General features: G+C 41.0%; 1 protein-coding gene and 1 long non-coding RNA gene across 3 annotated transcripts; one reads left to right on the top strand and one right to left on the bottom strand.

Moving 5' to 3' along the window:
- Nucleotides 1-1,151: 1,151 nt before the first annotated feature.
- On the bottom strand, nucleotides 1,152-5,634 carry LOC145513657 (uncharacterized). Its single transcript, XR_014059624.1, has 2 exons — nucleotides 5,481-5,634; nucleotides 1,152-1,486 (listed from the first exon to the last, which is right to left on the bottom strand). It is a non-coding gene; the product is annotated as an uncharacterized LOC145513657 (long non-coding RNA).
- DIO2 (iodothyronine deiodinase 2) lies at nucleotides 5,452-15,305 on the top strand. Of its 2 annotated transcripts, none has more exons than XM_081510592.1 (2): nucleotides 5,452-5,718; nucleotides 13,848-15,305. In XM_081510592.1, exons 1-2 carry the CDS (start codon nucleotides 5,497-5,499, stop codon nucleotides 14,433-14,435), a joined length of 810 nt encoding a protein of 269 aa, XP_081366718.1. In that variant the 5' UTR covers nucleotides 5,452-5,496; the 3' UTR covers nucleotides 14,436-15,305. The 2 variants fall into 2 exon arrangements, with proteins under 2 accessions (XP_081366718.1, XP_081366720.1); XM_081510594.1 differs by having other exon boundaries at nucleotides 5,497-5,718; nucleotides 13,848-14,423.
- Nucleotides 15,306-15,763: the final 458 nt, after the last annotated feature.

Raw genomic sequence — 15,763 nt, 5'->3', positions numbered from 1 at the left:
TCTGGTATCTCTAGAGGTTAATAAACGAGTCTCAAAACTCACACTCAGAGAGTCTCAGAGCACCTAAAGAGGTCTGAGCACCCGGGTTGGGGACCGGCCATCCGTTCAGATCTAGACCAGGTCAATGGCCAATGAAAGCCTTTGTCTCCTCACAGCTGTTCGGTGGCCTCTGTGAATTGAGTCGCTGGCATCCATCCAGTTTCTGGTCAGCTGTCGTCCTCACAAGAAGCATTGCCGCAACAGGCATTAATGGGCTCTCTTGTGGCAGCCTCTGTGGGCAATTCATTGAGTCTTCCCTTTTCTACTTTCCTCTTTCTCCTCTCCACCCTCATCATCTTCCTTCTCTCCATTTCTGCTTTCCCCTCCTCCTGCGTTTTCCCTTTTCCTTTCCTTCTGGTTTGCCAGTAGATGGCCTGGAAGGAAAAAAGAGCAGCAGCTGTTCCTGAGGGGAGAGTGTCCTAACACCTCAGACAGTGCCCTCTGCCAGGGTTTGCCAAGGGACCCTTAGGTCCCTGGGCTGCTGGGATAGACCGCTCAAACCTCCCACGATGTCCTCCCCTTCTCAGCCCCAGCACTAAGTTGCTTGGCTCAAGGTGTGTCAGAATTGACTCTGGGGGTGTCTATTTTATCCATTGAGCCTCTCCTTTCATCATAAGGTAGGGAACATGGCAGTTTGCAGAATGGATGGGCCCACGGGGAGTTCTGAGGGATTCAGTCATTGTGGTGTAAACCCTTCATTATAACCCCCTCTCGGCACAACTGGAGTCACCAGGGATGGAAGGTTGTGGTGGATGGGTTTCCCAGGTGGCTTAGCGGTAAAAAAAAAAAATCCACCTGCCAATGCAGGAGACACAGGTTCGATCCCTGGGTCAGGAAGATCCCCTGGAGGAGGAAAGGGCACCCTACTTCAGTATCCTTGCCTGGGATATCTAGATCATATGGACAGAGGAGCCTGGCAGGCTATAATCCATGGGGTCTCAAAGAGTCGTACATGACTTAGCAACTAAATAACGACAATGTTTGTGATGTCCTTCTCCAAAAGGCACTCTTGGCAGGTGGGTGTATGTATGGCAATCATATTCCCAGACCAGAATCAGCACAACCTGTTCTGACCAGACATTATTGGATTTATAACATATTGATCAGATAAGTTTTTTTATGAAAGTAAAATTTAATCTCCATTTAAAGTTTACTTTAGCAAATCACTTGAGTTAGAGGGAATAAAATTTTATGAAACTGAGACTGCTTGAAAACCCACAGCATGAATTCCGTAGACTTCTTAAATGCCCTTTGGTGTCTTCAGATAACAAAGAGTAGTGGTAGCTTCCATCCTTGAAATCTCTAGGTCTGCTTTGAGGTTATCCAACTTCATTCTCTTAATCTCAACTTAAGAGCCAAAAAGTAGACCAAAGGAAGCCTTATCACTCAGATGCTTACTTTTCCAACCAGGAGGAGGCAATGAATGATAGTACATGCTGCTCTCAAGCTATGGAAAGAGGAAAAAAGAAATTAAACAATTTTATAGTGGTTCTCTTCCTATTAAAAAGCCTAGATCGCTCTTCTCTAGCTACCTCTCTTCTGGAATTTAAAGCCTGTATACAACATTGTTATGGGGAAATTCAACCAACGTTCCACATATTGGCTTGTATTGCCTGCTCAGTCAGTGACCCCATGGACTGTAGGCTGGCAGGCTCCTCTGTCCATGGAATTTTCCAGGCAAGAATACTGGAGTGGGTTGCCATTTCCTTCTCCAGGGGATTTTCCTGACCCAAGATCAAACCCACACCTCCTGCCTTGGCAGGTGGATTCTTTACCACTGAACCACTAAGGCTAAGAACACTTATGTGATCAAGAAGATATCCAAGCTTTTCAAATGGAACCAAGTGCTTGAATTGGGCAATATTAAACAGATATGGGATCCCAAATATCCTTTGTAAGTCAGAAGGTAAAATTACCTAGTGCAACCACTCTGGGCAAGGGTTTTCATTTTCAGAGTAATGACCAGGATCAATAAAGTAGTCACATAGGAAAAGAATTGAGATTTAGAGTTGGGGGAAATATCCTAACACCAACTTGGACTCTACAACCTTGATGATCTACTTTCTCTCATTTACATGTTGGGACAAATCATCCTCTGTCACCTTATTGGTTGCTTTTGTCACTTAAAGGATATAAAATTACTTGAAGATCAAAGTGCTAAATATTAATAATTAGAATAAGCCATTAGGAATCATGATTAAAAGAGAAATAGCTTAGGAGAAATATAATTTCTAGATTAGACAGACTGTCTAAAAAGAACAGTGCCTGGTTTTGTGATTTATTTATTCATTGATTTAGAGAAAGTGATAAAAGAAATCTGAGAAATGTCATGATCAGATTGGCTATCTGCCAACTTGTCCTTCTAACTTTTTTAAGGAAAAAAAAAACCTCTCAAACACTTCTGACTTTATAGGAAAGAACATAAATAAAGAATGTAAAAAAAAAATCTGATTTTCACCATTTGTAGTCTGCATGTGCCTTGAACTTTGCATTTTAAAAGAAGGCATTTTTTTTTCTGATTTTCTACCAAACTTTTTCCTTGCCTTCCCATTTCCAAACATACAACTCGCATTGAAAGCAAATGACAAGTGAGGGAGAATTGGTTCATAGCTGCCAAGATATCTCTACCATAAAGTAGCACTGTTTTAATTCACACAGGGCAAAAGGAGTGTCTGAGAAGGGGTGACATTTTCAGGCTTGGGCACTGTGTGGCAGTGTCAGTTCCTGAGTCCACACCTTCTTCTGTCATTGTTAGCTGGCACTTCGGGCACTATAGTTTTCCCATCTACACCAGTTAAAATACCATGTTGTCACTTCTCTTTCTTTGTCCCTTCTTTTCTTCTATAGTGCATTGAGGAAACTGAGAGAATGGAGTGAAGGTATATTATATATACAAATAATATCCTTTGCTAACACTGTATGCTAGTCATAGGAAAAATACTGTTCTATGTGACTTCTGTTCATTTTTCTAAGCTTTGACGTCTTCTCCAAAAATTTAGTCCATGTGATGCAAATCCAAAACTTGCCATGGGCTAAAGTGATGATAAAATTGAAGGAATCAGGTTTTTAGGACAATAGGGAGGGGGGAAGGCTGTGCCAATGGGGAGGACCACCGGGGTGAACAAAGTTTTGGAGCACCCCAGTCAGTGTCACAACATATTGTATGTGAATAGTGCCCCCTAGTGTGGAGCAATGTATGCCCAGCCCATTCGTCCATTCAAGACACCTCCTTGAACTTACTGTGTGCCAGCCATGGTTCTAACTGCTAGGAGATAGCAATGGACAAAGCAGACAGAAAATTCTGGTCTCTCAGAACCTATAGGCACTCTCATTCAATTATTTTTTAAAGCCAAAAAGCACTATGCCAACCAAATAAAGTGCATATGCGTGCTGAATTTGGCCCATGGGTCCGCTAATTAATGACCCCTACCCTAGGCTTTTAAATGAGTTCCGTGATCTTGCAGATTTTACCCACAGGGACAAAATACAGAAATGGACCACGTATTTGCACCCACTGCTTAATTCATGTATAAGGAGAGCTCCCTGAACATGGAGAAGTCAGAAAATTAATTTTCAACTACCATTCTATATCCCCACCCCAATGTCTGTACTTGCCACTCCTTTTTCCAAGAAAATATAATTCCTAGAGGTGATCTGTTAGGTGAGTGAGGAAAGAAAATTAGAATGAGATGGAGGTCATGGCATTCTGCCAAAGCATTGTCTGCCTAAGTACCTGTCTATTCAGAAAGCAATGGGCAAAGCGAGCACTGAGTGTGGTCAGTGTGACTTGAGACGATTCAAAATCTGCTCTTAACGACCTACAAATTTAATTAAAATTTTTCAAGCAAAAAGGAAGATTCCCCAAAGTATCGTGTCTCTTAGGGGTTATGTTAACAGAAACAGGGCAATTGCAGAATTTAAAGAGCTCTCTTATAAAGAATGTATTTCTTACTCTGATGCCATCTTAATGCCATTAGATAAAAGTTTTATTTAATCTGCATCTAGGCAAAATGGAATGGAAAGAAGTCTGGTCACCTAGCTACTTTCATGGGAGGAAGATTTTCTTGTTTCTTTCTTTTTTTTTGCATTGGAAACTTCAGTAAAACTGAAAAGAAAATTTGTACTAATTTTCTACAAGAAGCTTTAAAGAAGTGCTGTGATGGGTATTCAAAGAGTTTAAAAGTTTTCCACCCCACAACTCAGTTTGGATTTTCTTAAATAAGATCATGACTCAAAAATATTTAAAGAACCTAGGTCACAAGTCTGACGGGAGATAGTTGTAGGATGTAGACATAAAGATGGAAGGTAAGCATTCACATCTTCCAAGAAAGAGAACAGAGATCATGTATGATCACTCTTCCTCTTTTCTACCTGCCTTCCAGGAACCTGTCTTTCTCAAACCCCTTATAAATGAACAAGAACAATAATAATAATCAGAGGAGAGAGTTTCCCCATCAACCCACAATAACTTTTCCCAAAGTTTGGGAGCATTTCCTGAAAACCCTCAAAGGTATTAATTTTTTCCTCTCTCTTTAAATCACAAAGCAAAATTCCACTGTCCCTCGGCCACCCCCCCTCTTCTAAAAAAAAAAAAAAAAAAAAAAAAACTTGTCGAGTTTTGCTTTTCTATTCACTGCAGTCCTGGCCAAAGTAAAGCCCTCTTTCTCAATGACGTCAAGATCTTTACCAAGATTAGGCTTTCATTTCTCTATTGCAGCAATTAGCCAGGGAATGTATAAAAGGCTTCAGGGAGACTCACTGGGCTGCAGAGAGAGGCACTTTGCACCACAGACAGAGCAGGAAGGAGAAGCCAGAGGCAGTCAGGGAAAGAGGAGTCAGACGCTCCTGGGGAAGGGAGAGAGTGAGACAGGCTGGAGGAGAACAGAAAGTGTGTGTAAACGGAGTAAATAGGGGAAAAAACCACCCTGAAAGCACATTTTCAAAACTCTGGCAATTCTAGAAAGAAACGGGCTACGTTTCTCAACACAGAGACAATGAAAATCTACAGAAAATTTTGCAATCTCTGCCACAGTCTCATAGGTGCTTAGAAATGAAAGTAGAACTGCCTGTCTTTAACCGACTCTGAGAGGGGTAACTGGATTAGGGACGAGTACGCCAGTTTTTTTGTGTTTTTTTTTTGTTTTGTTTTAACATCTTAAATCCTGAAAAAAAAAAAAGCAGCAGCTCCGAATTGAATGAATTGATGGGCACACTCCAACTTGCTGGGCTGGAGAGACTGGAACTTGGTCTTGCCATTCCTGCTTCTTTGGAAAAGGAGACAACTTGGGCTTCTTTTTTAATTTAGTTTTTCTCCTTCTCTCCCCCTCTCCCCCACCTCTACCCCCGGCCTCCCCCTTCACCTCCCCCCACCCCCTCTCCATCACCACCCCCCCCCTTTTAAATAAGAGGGTGAAGGAACCAGAGCGCACAAGGGAACTGACCCAGGAGGCAGAGAAGATGGGCATCCTCAGCGTAGACTTGCTGATCACACTGCAGATTCTGCCAGTTTTTTTCTCCAACTGCCTCTTCCTGGCGCTCTATGACTCGGTCATTCTCCTCAAGCACGTGGTGCTGCTGCTGAGCCGCTCCAAGTCCACTCGCGGGCAGTGGAGGCGCATGCTGACCTCAGAAGGAATGCGCTGCATCTGGAAAAGCTTCCTCCTCGACGCCTACAAACAGGTGAGCGGCGCTCCAGGGGCTTCTCCGCAGGGCCGTCAGGGGCGGGAGGCAGAGATGCTGGAGGGGACCAGATGCCGCAGGAGCTGGGGGGTGAGCGCTCTGGAGCCCGGTCTGGAGACCGTGGGGTGATGCTCGGGTGTTTACTCTCTACACCTGTCGCACGATCGCACACCTGAGATTTGGGGATGAGAGGTTTTACTGAGTCCCAGTGACTCTGTGTGACTTCAGAAGGAGCCTTTCTAAGAAGAGTCAGGAGTGGCTTGCTGTGACTTGGGAGCAGAGGGTATTCTTGCCTGTAGAATAAAGTTGGGAAATGTCAGAAAGGTATCTGGGGAGGGCAGACCCCTGCCTTTTTTTCTGCCCTTGTCATGAACTGGCGGTTTTGATATTTTGCTTGATGGGAGGCTGCGTGCGACATTAGGAAAGACGGTTGAATGGGTGGGCACTAAAAAGCAGGAGGAAAGAAGGACAGCACCACGCAGAACTCGCACAGAGCTGACAGGATTTAAGGAAACAAGCAGAGCAGGTGTGATTCAGCGGGTCGCGGCTTCATTCCTGGTAGAAGTAAGAGTTAAGGGGAGCAAGTCTGTGTGCCCCGTCATCTCCTGCCTTGATCTGGATTTCAGCCTTTGGAAGCAGTTATCGGGCACCGAGTCTGGAGTTACTTGGTATCTGTTTGAAAAGGAAAGATCTGAGAACAAGCTGTCAACAATCCAGACTTTGTTCGAGAAACCACATTTGCTTTGTTTCTCAAAACTTAAGCAGGTTGCCTTTAAACTGAGCAGATAAGTCTAGGATTCACGACAGTCCCAAAGCTGTTATAACTTGTGCCTCGAGCCCTGGAGCAGTGGCTTCACTTACCTGCTGAAGCCATGTCCCAGGGGCTGCCCTCTCAAAACCAGAGAGGTTTTTGTTTTGAAGTGAAGAATGCTGCTTCGAGGTGGTAGAGCAGCCTTGGATCAGATCTTAAGGGGCAAAGAGGAAAGGGCACTGGGTCCTCTGTCAGTTTGCCCCCCCTCCCATGCCCGTGTGACTCCTGAAGGTCCCTAAGCTTAGGAAGAATTGACTCATCTGCTAAAAGCTACTATCAAAGCAGACATTCTTGATTCCCCCTAACAGTATTGAGGGACATTGACCGAGATGCTAGGGAAGGGGGTTTAAGAGGAAGTTGGGAACTAGTGAGGTGATGTATTACAGGCAGGGAGAACCTCAGAAATAGAGCTGGAAAACTAGAATAAGAGGAAGAAGAGGACGAGTCCTCTATAAATAAACACTAGGACAATAAATCTAGAGAATGAACTTATGGTAACCAGGAGGGAATGGTTGGGGGGGAAGATAGATTGAGAGTTTGGGACTGACATGTACACACTGCTGTATATAAAACAGATAATCAACAAGGACCTATAATATAGAACAGGGAACTCTGCTTAATACTCTGTAATAACCTAAGTGGGAGAATAATTGGAAAAAGAATAGCTATATCTATATGTATAACTGAATCACTGTGCTGTATACCTGAAACTAGCACAACATTGTTGATTAACTATACTCCAATATAAAATAAAAATTAAAAAATATCTATGCACCAGCAAAGGAAAAGAAATCATTTCTAATAACAAGGAATCCAGAGTAGGATCCTTCCACTGAAAATTAAACAAATGTTTAAGAAAAAAATATTCATGGTGAATTAGGAAAGTTTTACTATGATGCTTGTCTTTGTTATTGGCAGTAACCTGTGGAAGGTTTGTATTTGTTGCCCTAAAGATAGGAAAATAGTTAAGAGCTCTTGTTAGTAAGTGAAATTTTCTTTATAATAATATTAAATGATTCTCAAAGTTCTAACACCAAAAACTCATTTTATATTATGTACATGGGGTGAATGGGTGATGTGGGAAGGAGATATTGAGTTGATCACTTCATTTGCACACATGCATACATTGAATGTTTATGTTTCATTTTGGGGGGTAGAGAATTTAGAGGAGGGTGGGGTTTACACAAATGTGTCAGGTGTATTATGAAATAGGAAGTTCTTTCACCTGTACCTGTTTTTCCTAGGTGTTAGGAGATAACATGGCAAAGTCAGTTATTTGATCTCTATTAAATTCTTCCTGTTTTGAAAGTCATTGACTTTTGCCATACATGAAAAACCACTGCTTTGGAGAATTTTACCTGTATACATAGATACCCTCACATAAAATATGGGGGTTGTAATATTACCCACCCATGTTAAGTGAGGCTGTTTCTCCTATCAAGCAGCTTATTGAAATACAAAGAGAAAAGGAAACACATGCCTCTTTAATAAACCTGATCACTTATTTATTTTTTCACCAATATATAGTGTTTCATTGTGTTGCAATGTTTTGTTGTCCCTCTTCTAAGAGACTGAAAAGCTTGAGTGATCTGTTTTCTTCTTTGCTCATGGTTTGTATGTTCTTCTCCTGTACTCTTTCTGTCTACTGATTTGATTAGTGATCGAGTTCCTGACTGATGTAATGCTGTTTGTCTTTATGACTTATGTAATAGCTGCCATGAGAAGAAGCAACCCAAGAACTCAGATATCCAGAGATAAGCCTGGACTGGGTGTGTGATGACTGGAAACATGGTAAACACAGCTTGCACTGAATTTAGGTCTTCTTCCCTCTCCAAGTGTAGCAAGGGTGGTGGTGGCATTTCAGGGTCACTCCAAACCTCTGAAACGGGTTGAATCACTTCCCAGAATGCTGGTGTAGCCATGTCTAGAGACTCACTGGAGGAGTCTCTGTTTGGTGTCACCCTGTTTCACAATCCTGACTTGAGGCTGCCACCCCCAGAAGCAGCGTGTTCTGGGATGTAGAGCGTGCGTATACCATACAATGAGGCAGCCCATTTCTAACTCTCCTGGTTGTCAAATGACAGATACTTGAGAAGCTATTTAGAGAAAGTGCGGTAAAAATGTTATCCCTGTGTTTGGCTTCTGCAGGAGGCTACAAAGAAATGAAAAAAGACCAAAAAATTGGGACAAACTAAAACAGAAAACCCTTCTTTGTTAAAATGTTGCATGGGACTTAAAATGAACTTTCTAGGGAAGCCTGTAAAGATAATTTGTTTTGATTAGAGGAAGTCCAAAGCGTGATTTTGATGAAAAAAGAAAGTCTAATGGATTTTGTTGAGAGATTGAAGTGTATAATAGATGTTTGTTATTTAAGTTTTCCCTAGTCAGTGTCATTGCATCTAACACTGCATCCTTGTGCTGGCACTCAAAGACTCAAAAATACAACCAGTAAGCAGACTGCTCTGTCTGGGAGGCTGGCTCCTACCTAAATGAAGTGTAGAAGTAAACACACAGTATAGATGCTGACAAGCACTTTAGCTCCTACATGGTCAATACTGCTGTGGCACAGAAAACATATTCATTTGAACATATAATTTTGGTTTTGAAAGGGTCTCTTTAACATTCTCCTCCTCCTCTTCACTCCCCTCAGCCTTTTGACACTCGTTTCTATAATGGAAAGTGGCTCTTCTAAGAAAGAAACATTCCCCAAAGAACACAAGGCAGCCTACCGCCAGAGTTTGTTCATCACTTGGATAAAACATTGGGAAATGATAAAGCTTCGAGCTATGTTTTCAAGTTACAAATCAAAAAGAGAATGGCCAAACAGGGAATTGAACTCAGAGGAAAGAGTAGGTAGCTGCTCCTCTGATTCGTTTGGCCGATTTGAACATAAATGGTTAAAATGCTGCTTCATAATTGTTTGGCCACGTTTGTAAGGACATTGATGTAGCCTGGTCATTATGTCAAAGAATTTGAAATTTCCTGATAGTTAATAGAGGCAGTCCAGGGCTCTGGAGAGCAAGGAAGAGGTGTAAAAAGAATTCTGCCACATACCTACCCCCATTTTTATCATTGGCTTTACTTTCTATCATGAGATTAAGTGATATTTTATCCAGAGGCCTTTCTCAGGCTGTGGAAAAGGAAGAAAAACAAGGTTAGTAGTATATGCTCTATTTCCAGCTTCTACTTGATGAATGGTTCTTTCTTTTTTTTTCCCCTTGCCCTGCATTTCACAGTCCACATGCTAAAGCAGCATTATCCTTTTCCTCATGCACTGAAAACCATCAGCAAAATGGATCCTATCATCAAGGGAATCAAATATACACCATATATTTACACTCTTGTTCATATTTATAAATATGGCTATGACAACATTTGAGCTTGGCCCAGAGGTGTCTTCTGTTGTAAAAATACAAACCCTTTATTTCCCTCCCTTGTTGGTGTTGTGTTGATGTTGATTATAAAAAACATTAGAAAGGACAAATGTAATAGTGCAGATGAGAGAGAGAAAAGTCAGTGATGACGATATTACATTTTACGTATGTCCTTTCTGATCCTTGCAAAATAAAGGGACCCTTTGGGAACATCGGAACTTCAAGACCAATTAGTGGAAATGATGCTTCTTGTGTTTGGGCATTAAATACTGGGCAGGGTTCTCTTTAGAGCGGCTAATGCTGGCAGGGAAAGAGGTACCGACCTAATTACTCTTCCGCAAGAGTAAAAAATGCCTTTTGAATGCCTCTTTGGCAAATATGTCTCATTAAGGACAAAAACCAAACACAAACCCTCTAAGAAGGAGAAATTAAGATGATAGGTAACTTGTGGCCAGGAGACTTTCTGTGCCACTGTGGGAAATTAAAACAGAGTTTAGGAGTACCAGGGGATAACTTGTTTTTGTCAAGCTTCTTTCCTGCAGCCTAAATGTTACTATGGACCAACTTTATTTTCTTCATCATTTTGGCTTTTTTGTCAAGGAATGCTTTGCTCCTGGGGAAAGAATCTTCCATCATGGAAGACAGCGGTGATTCTCCCATTCCACCTCAGCAAGGTGTGAAGCAGAGTAAACTAAAAAATTCACCCTTGGAAACTTTGGTCATAATACAAACTTAATTTTCTTGATGACCAAATAGAAAGGTGAGAAATGAACAATAATATCCTTCTAAAAGGTTTTTTTTTTTCAGTTTAAAGCAGACTTCCATTTTTTTAAAAAGTTTTTTCCTTTATTGTTGCTAAATAATCCCATATCAGCAGTTTTTAGCAAAAATAGACAAATTTTATGATTAGAATATGACATTTATAAAAGCAGACTACTGGTCTACTCAAGTCTGGCCCTTCAAATCATGGGTGTGTGTTTTTTCCTCCTAGTTGTAGTAATAGCATTGTGCATACCTATGCATTTTCTCTTACCTAATCACCCTCATGAACAAAAGTATAATTCTCTTTATGACATTCTGATCTGCAGTCAAGTCCTATGGCTGCTTTACAAAATAAAGAGGACTGGCTACTCTCATTTTATGCACTGACCAGCAGAGATGACCAATAACAGATCAACAGCATGGGGTGTGGACTGTGACAGTGCTCTATGATGGGGTTCCAGGGGTTCACCCTTTGAAATCATCTGCCTTGGTGAGGTCCTCCATCACTCCAGTGTGCTGATTTGCACTGTAGGTCAAGGTTGTTATTAAGTGTAAAATGCTTTGCTGATCTCTAGCTAAGATGATAACAACTACCATTCATTCAAAACTTTATTCAACCAAAAATTCCAAGCATACGTATCCATTGTTCTCCAGCTTAACAAAATGCTAACCTCTGCCCCCTCCCCCACCAAACACACATACTAAAGAGCATGATATATTTGGTAGCTTATCCTAACTTTTGATTTTAAAGTAGAGGTGTTGTACTTGTTCTAAGTTTTCAAAGTTGAACTAACATGTTTGTATTTGGAGAAAAATTATGTGGCTGAACTATACATTGTCACTAAAGGAGGAGAAGGTGCTTTAACTTTCCAAGAAAATTAATTACAGGTAACAAGAGAGTCACCTGTGACTGAAGTCAGATTAGATTACTCAGTTGAAGAATGAGGAATAATGCAAGAATCAACAGTTCGGCTTGGGTGAGAGTCAGGTGCATCAGAGGCCCATGTCACAAGGCCAACACAATTGTTCCGTTCTTAGAAATGACTCCAAAATGCAAGTGGATGTCTTCAACCTGCCAGGAACCTACAAGTCTGCAGTCCAGAGATGATTCTTCTCCTATGTATGGGTTGCTCACTTAATGAGAAGTTGCTACAAAAGCTAGTGGATTCAGACTGGTCTGAATGCATTTAGATCTTGATATCACAGTATGTTGAAAAACACAGCACAACAATATTGTTAAAATCAGCCATCCTAGAATCATTATTGCTTTTTTAAATGGGAAAGAGCTAATGAGAAGGTGATGGTAATAGTACCTATTATCTAAATCTACAAAGAAGTACAAAAATAACCCATAGATTAAAAAGTTTATAATACCTTTAGGATGTATATCTTTACATTTTAAGTGCATTTTAAAATTTCAGAGATAAATGTAGCTCATATAAAACAGTTCAGCTAAAAGTGGCTTATTAGGTTTCTTCACCTAGTTTCACTTACAAATTAACCAAGACAATTAATATAAAGAAAATAACTTTTTTCCTGACAGTGACTGAAAAGAAATGTACTTATTTAAATCACAACACCACCTTCCTTTTCTAAGAAAGAAGATTTTTATTTTAGAAAGCTTATTGTCCTTGTTTTAAACCTGTCCTGCTAGGATTTTTCACAAGGGAGTTAAAGAATTTCTTGACTTCTTCTTCTGCAGTTAAAACGAGTTATGCATTAACATCAGGTAGAAGCTTCTCCATGAAACCCCTTGAGCATTTTATATTGGTTTAGATTGTTGAGTTTTTAACAATTCACTTGAAGTGACTTCAATTAACAGCAATTTATATGCGGTGGTATTTATATGAGGGGGAAAAGTGAATCCAGTTGGAAGTGTTTTGTAATGTTAAGGATAGTGTATAAAAATCAATTATACTGTTGTAAGTTGTCCCCAATGTTTTTGGCTTTGATTAAACCTTTCTAGGGGAAGATCCAATTCTTTTAATTCAAACTGAAGTAATTGGCTCTTTTATGTTGCCTGCTTTTTATGATCAATTTACAGATTCAACAGCCAGCAAACTTTCTTTCAGTCTGTGTTCAATGATTTAAACCACAAGCAAAGGGAGCCCCTAGAACAATTTTGCTCTATACCTCTTCTGCCTGAGTATTCTATAATTCAGAGGAATTTGTTAATAAAATGTATGGTAGAAAAGTAAATGGTTTGTGACTTCCTAGATAAAAAAGTGAAACAAACTAAAATACACATGAAATATGAGAAATTAAAAGTCAAATTCTACAGAAAGTAAAAGTGTATGTTTTCATTCGTTTATTTATTGGAAATGGCGAGGTTCTAGTCAAAAGAATCCCAAAGTATGAAGGAGCCATAGAAACCTCCAGAAGGGATGTCATACCAAGGAAAGCTCGAATCACTTGTAAGAATAATTATATTACAACATAGAATTACTCAGAAAAATGGTATTCAGCTTCACATGTTTGCGTGGCATCTATAATGGCAACTTACACTCCCACGATGATTTATAGTGTACAGAGCTCTTTTCCCTGTGTCCTCCTCCTATAAACATATGAGGAAGATGGGCATTATAAATGACCATTTTACAGATGGGGTAGCTGCAGCACTTAAGAGATTAAGTGGGAGTAACTCTTCTTATAAATGGCAGACCCCAGGTTTTCACATTCTGGGTAGGAATAGAGGCCAATGGTATCCTTGTCCATTGGTTCAGATTAAATGACTTTTAGGCAAGAATATAAAAGGACTTTCCTGAGTACTTGTGGGAATTCAGAAAGAGGTACCATGTCCCACAACTCTGATCATTTATTTTAAAGTAGACCATTCACTTTTCACTTTTAAAATGAAGACCATTAATCATTTGCTGTATATTGTGAGCTAGCTGCTGACACAGAGTAAGGACCGTAAAGAACAGCAGCCTCAGCTTAATTATGAAGACAGTTAACTGCAGTACCTTCAGCGACTAGACAGAATGAAAAAGACTTTCATTCTCTTTAGGGCCATTCATTACCTTACCTGCCATGATGGGTCTTTACTCAAGTCAATATGTGTTTTCCGTATCCTCCGAAGGAAATACCGCATTTTATTAGAGCCAATTGTTTCCGGACAGAGTGAACTGAAGCGAGTTGTGGTTCATGTGCTATTACCTCTCTCTCCCGTTTTTCATCACCAGGTGAAACTGGGTGAAGATGCCCCCAATTCCAGCGTGGTGCATGTCTCCAATCCGGAAGGAGGTGACACCCGTGGAAATGGTGCCCACGGGAAAACAGTGGATGGAACTGAGTGCCACCTTCTTGACTTTGCCAGCCCTGAGCGCCCACTGGTGGTCAACTTCGGCTCGGCCACTTGACCTCCTTTTACTAACCAGCTGCCAGCCTTCCGCAAACTGGTGGAAGAGTTCTCATCCGTGGCTGACTTCCTGCTGGTCTACATTGATGAGGCTCATCCTTCAGATGGTTGGGCGGTGCCTGGGGATTCTTCTTTGTTTTTCGAGGTGAAGAAGCACCGGAACCAGGAAGACCGATGCGCCGCAGCCCACCAGCTCCTGGAGCGTTTCTCCTTGCCGCCCCAGTGCCGAGTTGTGGCTGACCGCATGGACAATAATGCCAACGTCGCTTATGGGGTAGCCTTTGAACGTGTGTGCATTGTGCAGAGACAGAAAATTGCTTATCTGGGAGGAAAGGGCCCCTTCTTTTACAACCTGCAAGAAGTCCGGCGTTGGCTGGAGAAGAATTTCAGCAAGAGATGAAAGCTAGATTAGCTGGTTAAAAGTATGATTGTAACAGAGATTTTTTTTTTCTTTAATTTATGTAAAGACAAGGAAACTAAGAATTCAATCCACTATTTCAACTGAGTCCCATTTTCTCACTGAAAGACGGGAATTTGCGTGTCAGAAGAACATAAACCTCTAACATCTCGGTACTACTTTCACCACTTAAATGGCTTTCGGCTAAATAGTAGCCCCATCTCTTCTCTTCCTGGTGAAAAGCCCTGGATGAAAAGATCCCAAGATGGAAAAGAAGAAAACTTGTTTCAGCATGTGTTCATTTCTGCCCTGAGAAAAGAAGTGATACAGCTGATACTTGCCCTGGGACCTGAAGAAAAGACTTACCGGAATGACTGCTGTGTTAGGGGAGTCACCATCCTTGTTGGTGTAAAGGGTATTACCTGGGCTTTATTCAGCGTGGATAGAGCCCAACTGGATATTTGCCAAATCTTTACTTAGAATGAGTCTTCAAGTCCAGACCATGTGGTTAGGACCTTATTGTTTAACATGTTAGAGAAGTTTCTGACCTTCTAGTTTCTAGCCATGTAGTGCTCTATGCCAGTCTAAATATCCCAGAACTCGCAGATGTATTTGCAGATGTCAAGAATGATACTTACTGGAGGGTTAGAATGGTCATCTGATATCTGATGGTTACTTTCCAGGCAGGTGGAGAAAGTGCTAGAAGCAAATCAAATCAAGAAGCTAGGAAAAGGAGGCAGAAAGATTAGGAGGCTTCATAGAGCTTCACCTTGAAACTGTAGAGAGTGGTACTAATTTGTCAGTCACAGAAACATGGAAACATATGCAAAGCTAGAAAAAGAAGCTCCAGTAAGATAGCATAGAGAATATACCTATGAAATCAATGCGTTTGTCATATATTCCTGGATTGAAGAGAAAGGGGAATTGAGAGGGGAAAAAACCACATTTTAATATTTGTGCTACTTTTTGAAATATGTTTGTGGTGTTTACATGTTCAGTAGGTGAATTATACCTCGTGATGCTAATGAAAGGTAACACCAGTGGTGCTGGGGTCCCCCTCTCCATCCCTACAGTTGTGCTGTGGTCCCATTGCTTCTTGGTCTGGGTCTCTATGGCAGTGTTCTCTGAATGATGAGCTCAGCAGTATAGAGCCAAATAGAGGACGAGAAAGTGTGCGACAATTCCCATCAGTGATTTTGGAGGCTTTGCTTCTAAGGCAATCCTCAGGATCATGGAGTTTGGTAGGATGGAATTCCCATTCATATTTAATTTGGACTTGGGTTTTCCTTTGTTCCTCTTAGATGAGGTATAGTCATCTAAGACTTCTGTAGTACATTTTTATA

Source organism: Giraffa tippelskirchi, chromosome 7 (genome assembly GCF_054371585.1).
Source record: "Giraffa tippelskirchi isolate mGirTip1 chromosome 7, T2T-mGirTip1v1.2.pri, whole genome shotgun sequence".
NCBI classification, from domain to species: Eukaryota; Metazoa; Chordata; class Mammalia; order Artiodactyla; family Giraffidae; genus Giraffa; species Giraffa tippelskirchi.
The sequence above is the reverse complement of the archived record's forward strand: the minus strand, read 5'-3'. Positions and strand labels throughout refer to the sequence as shown.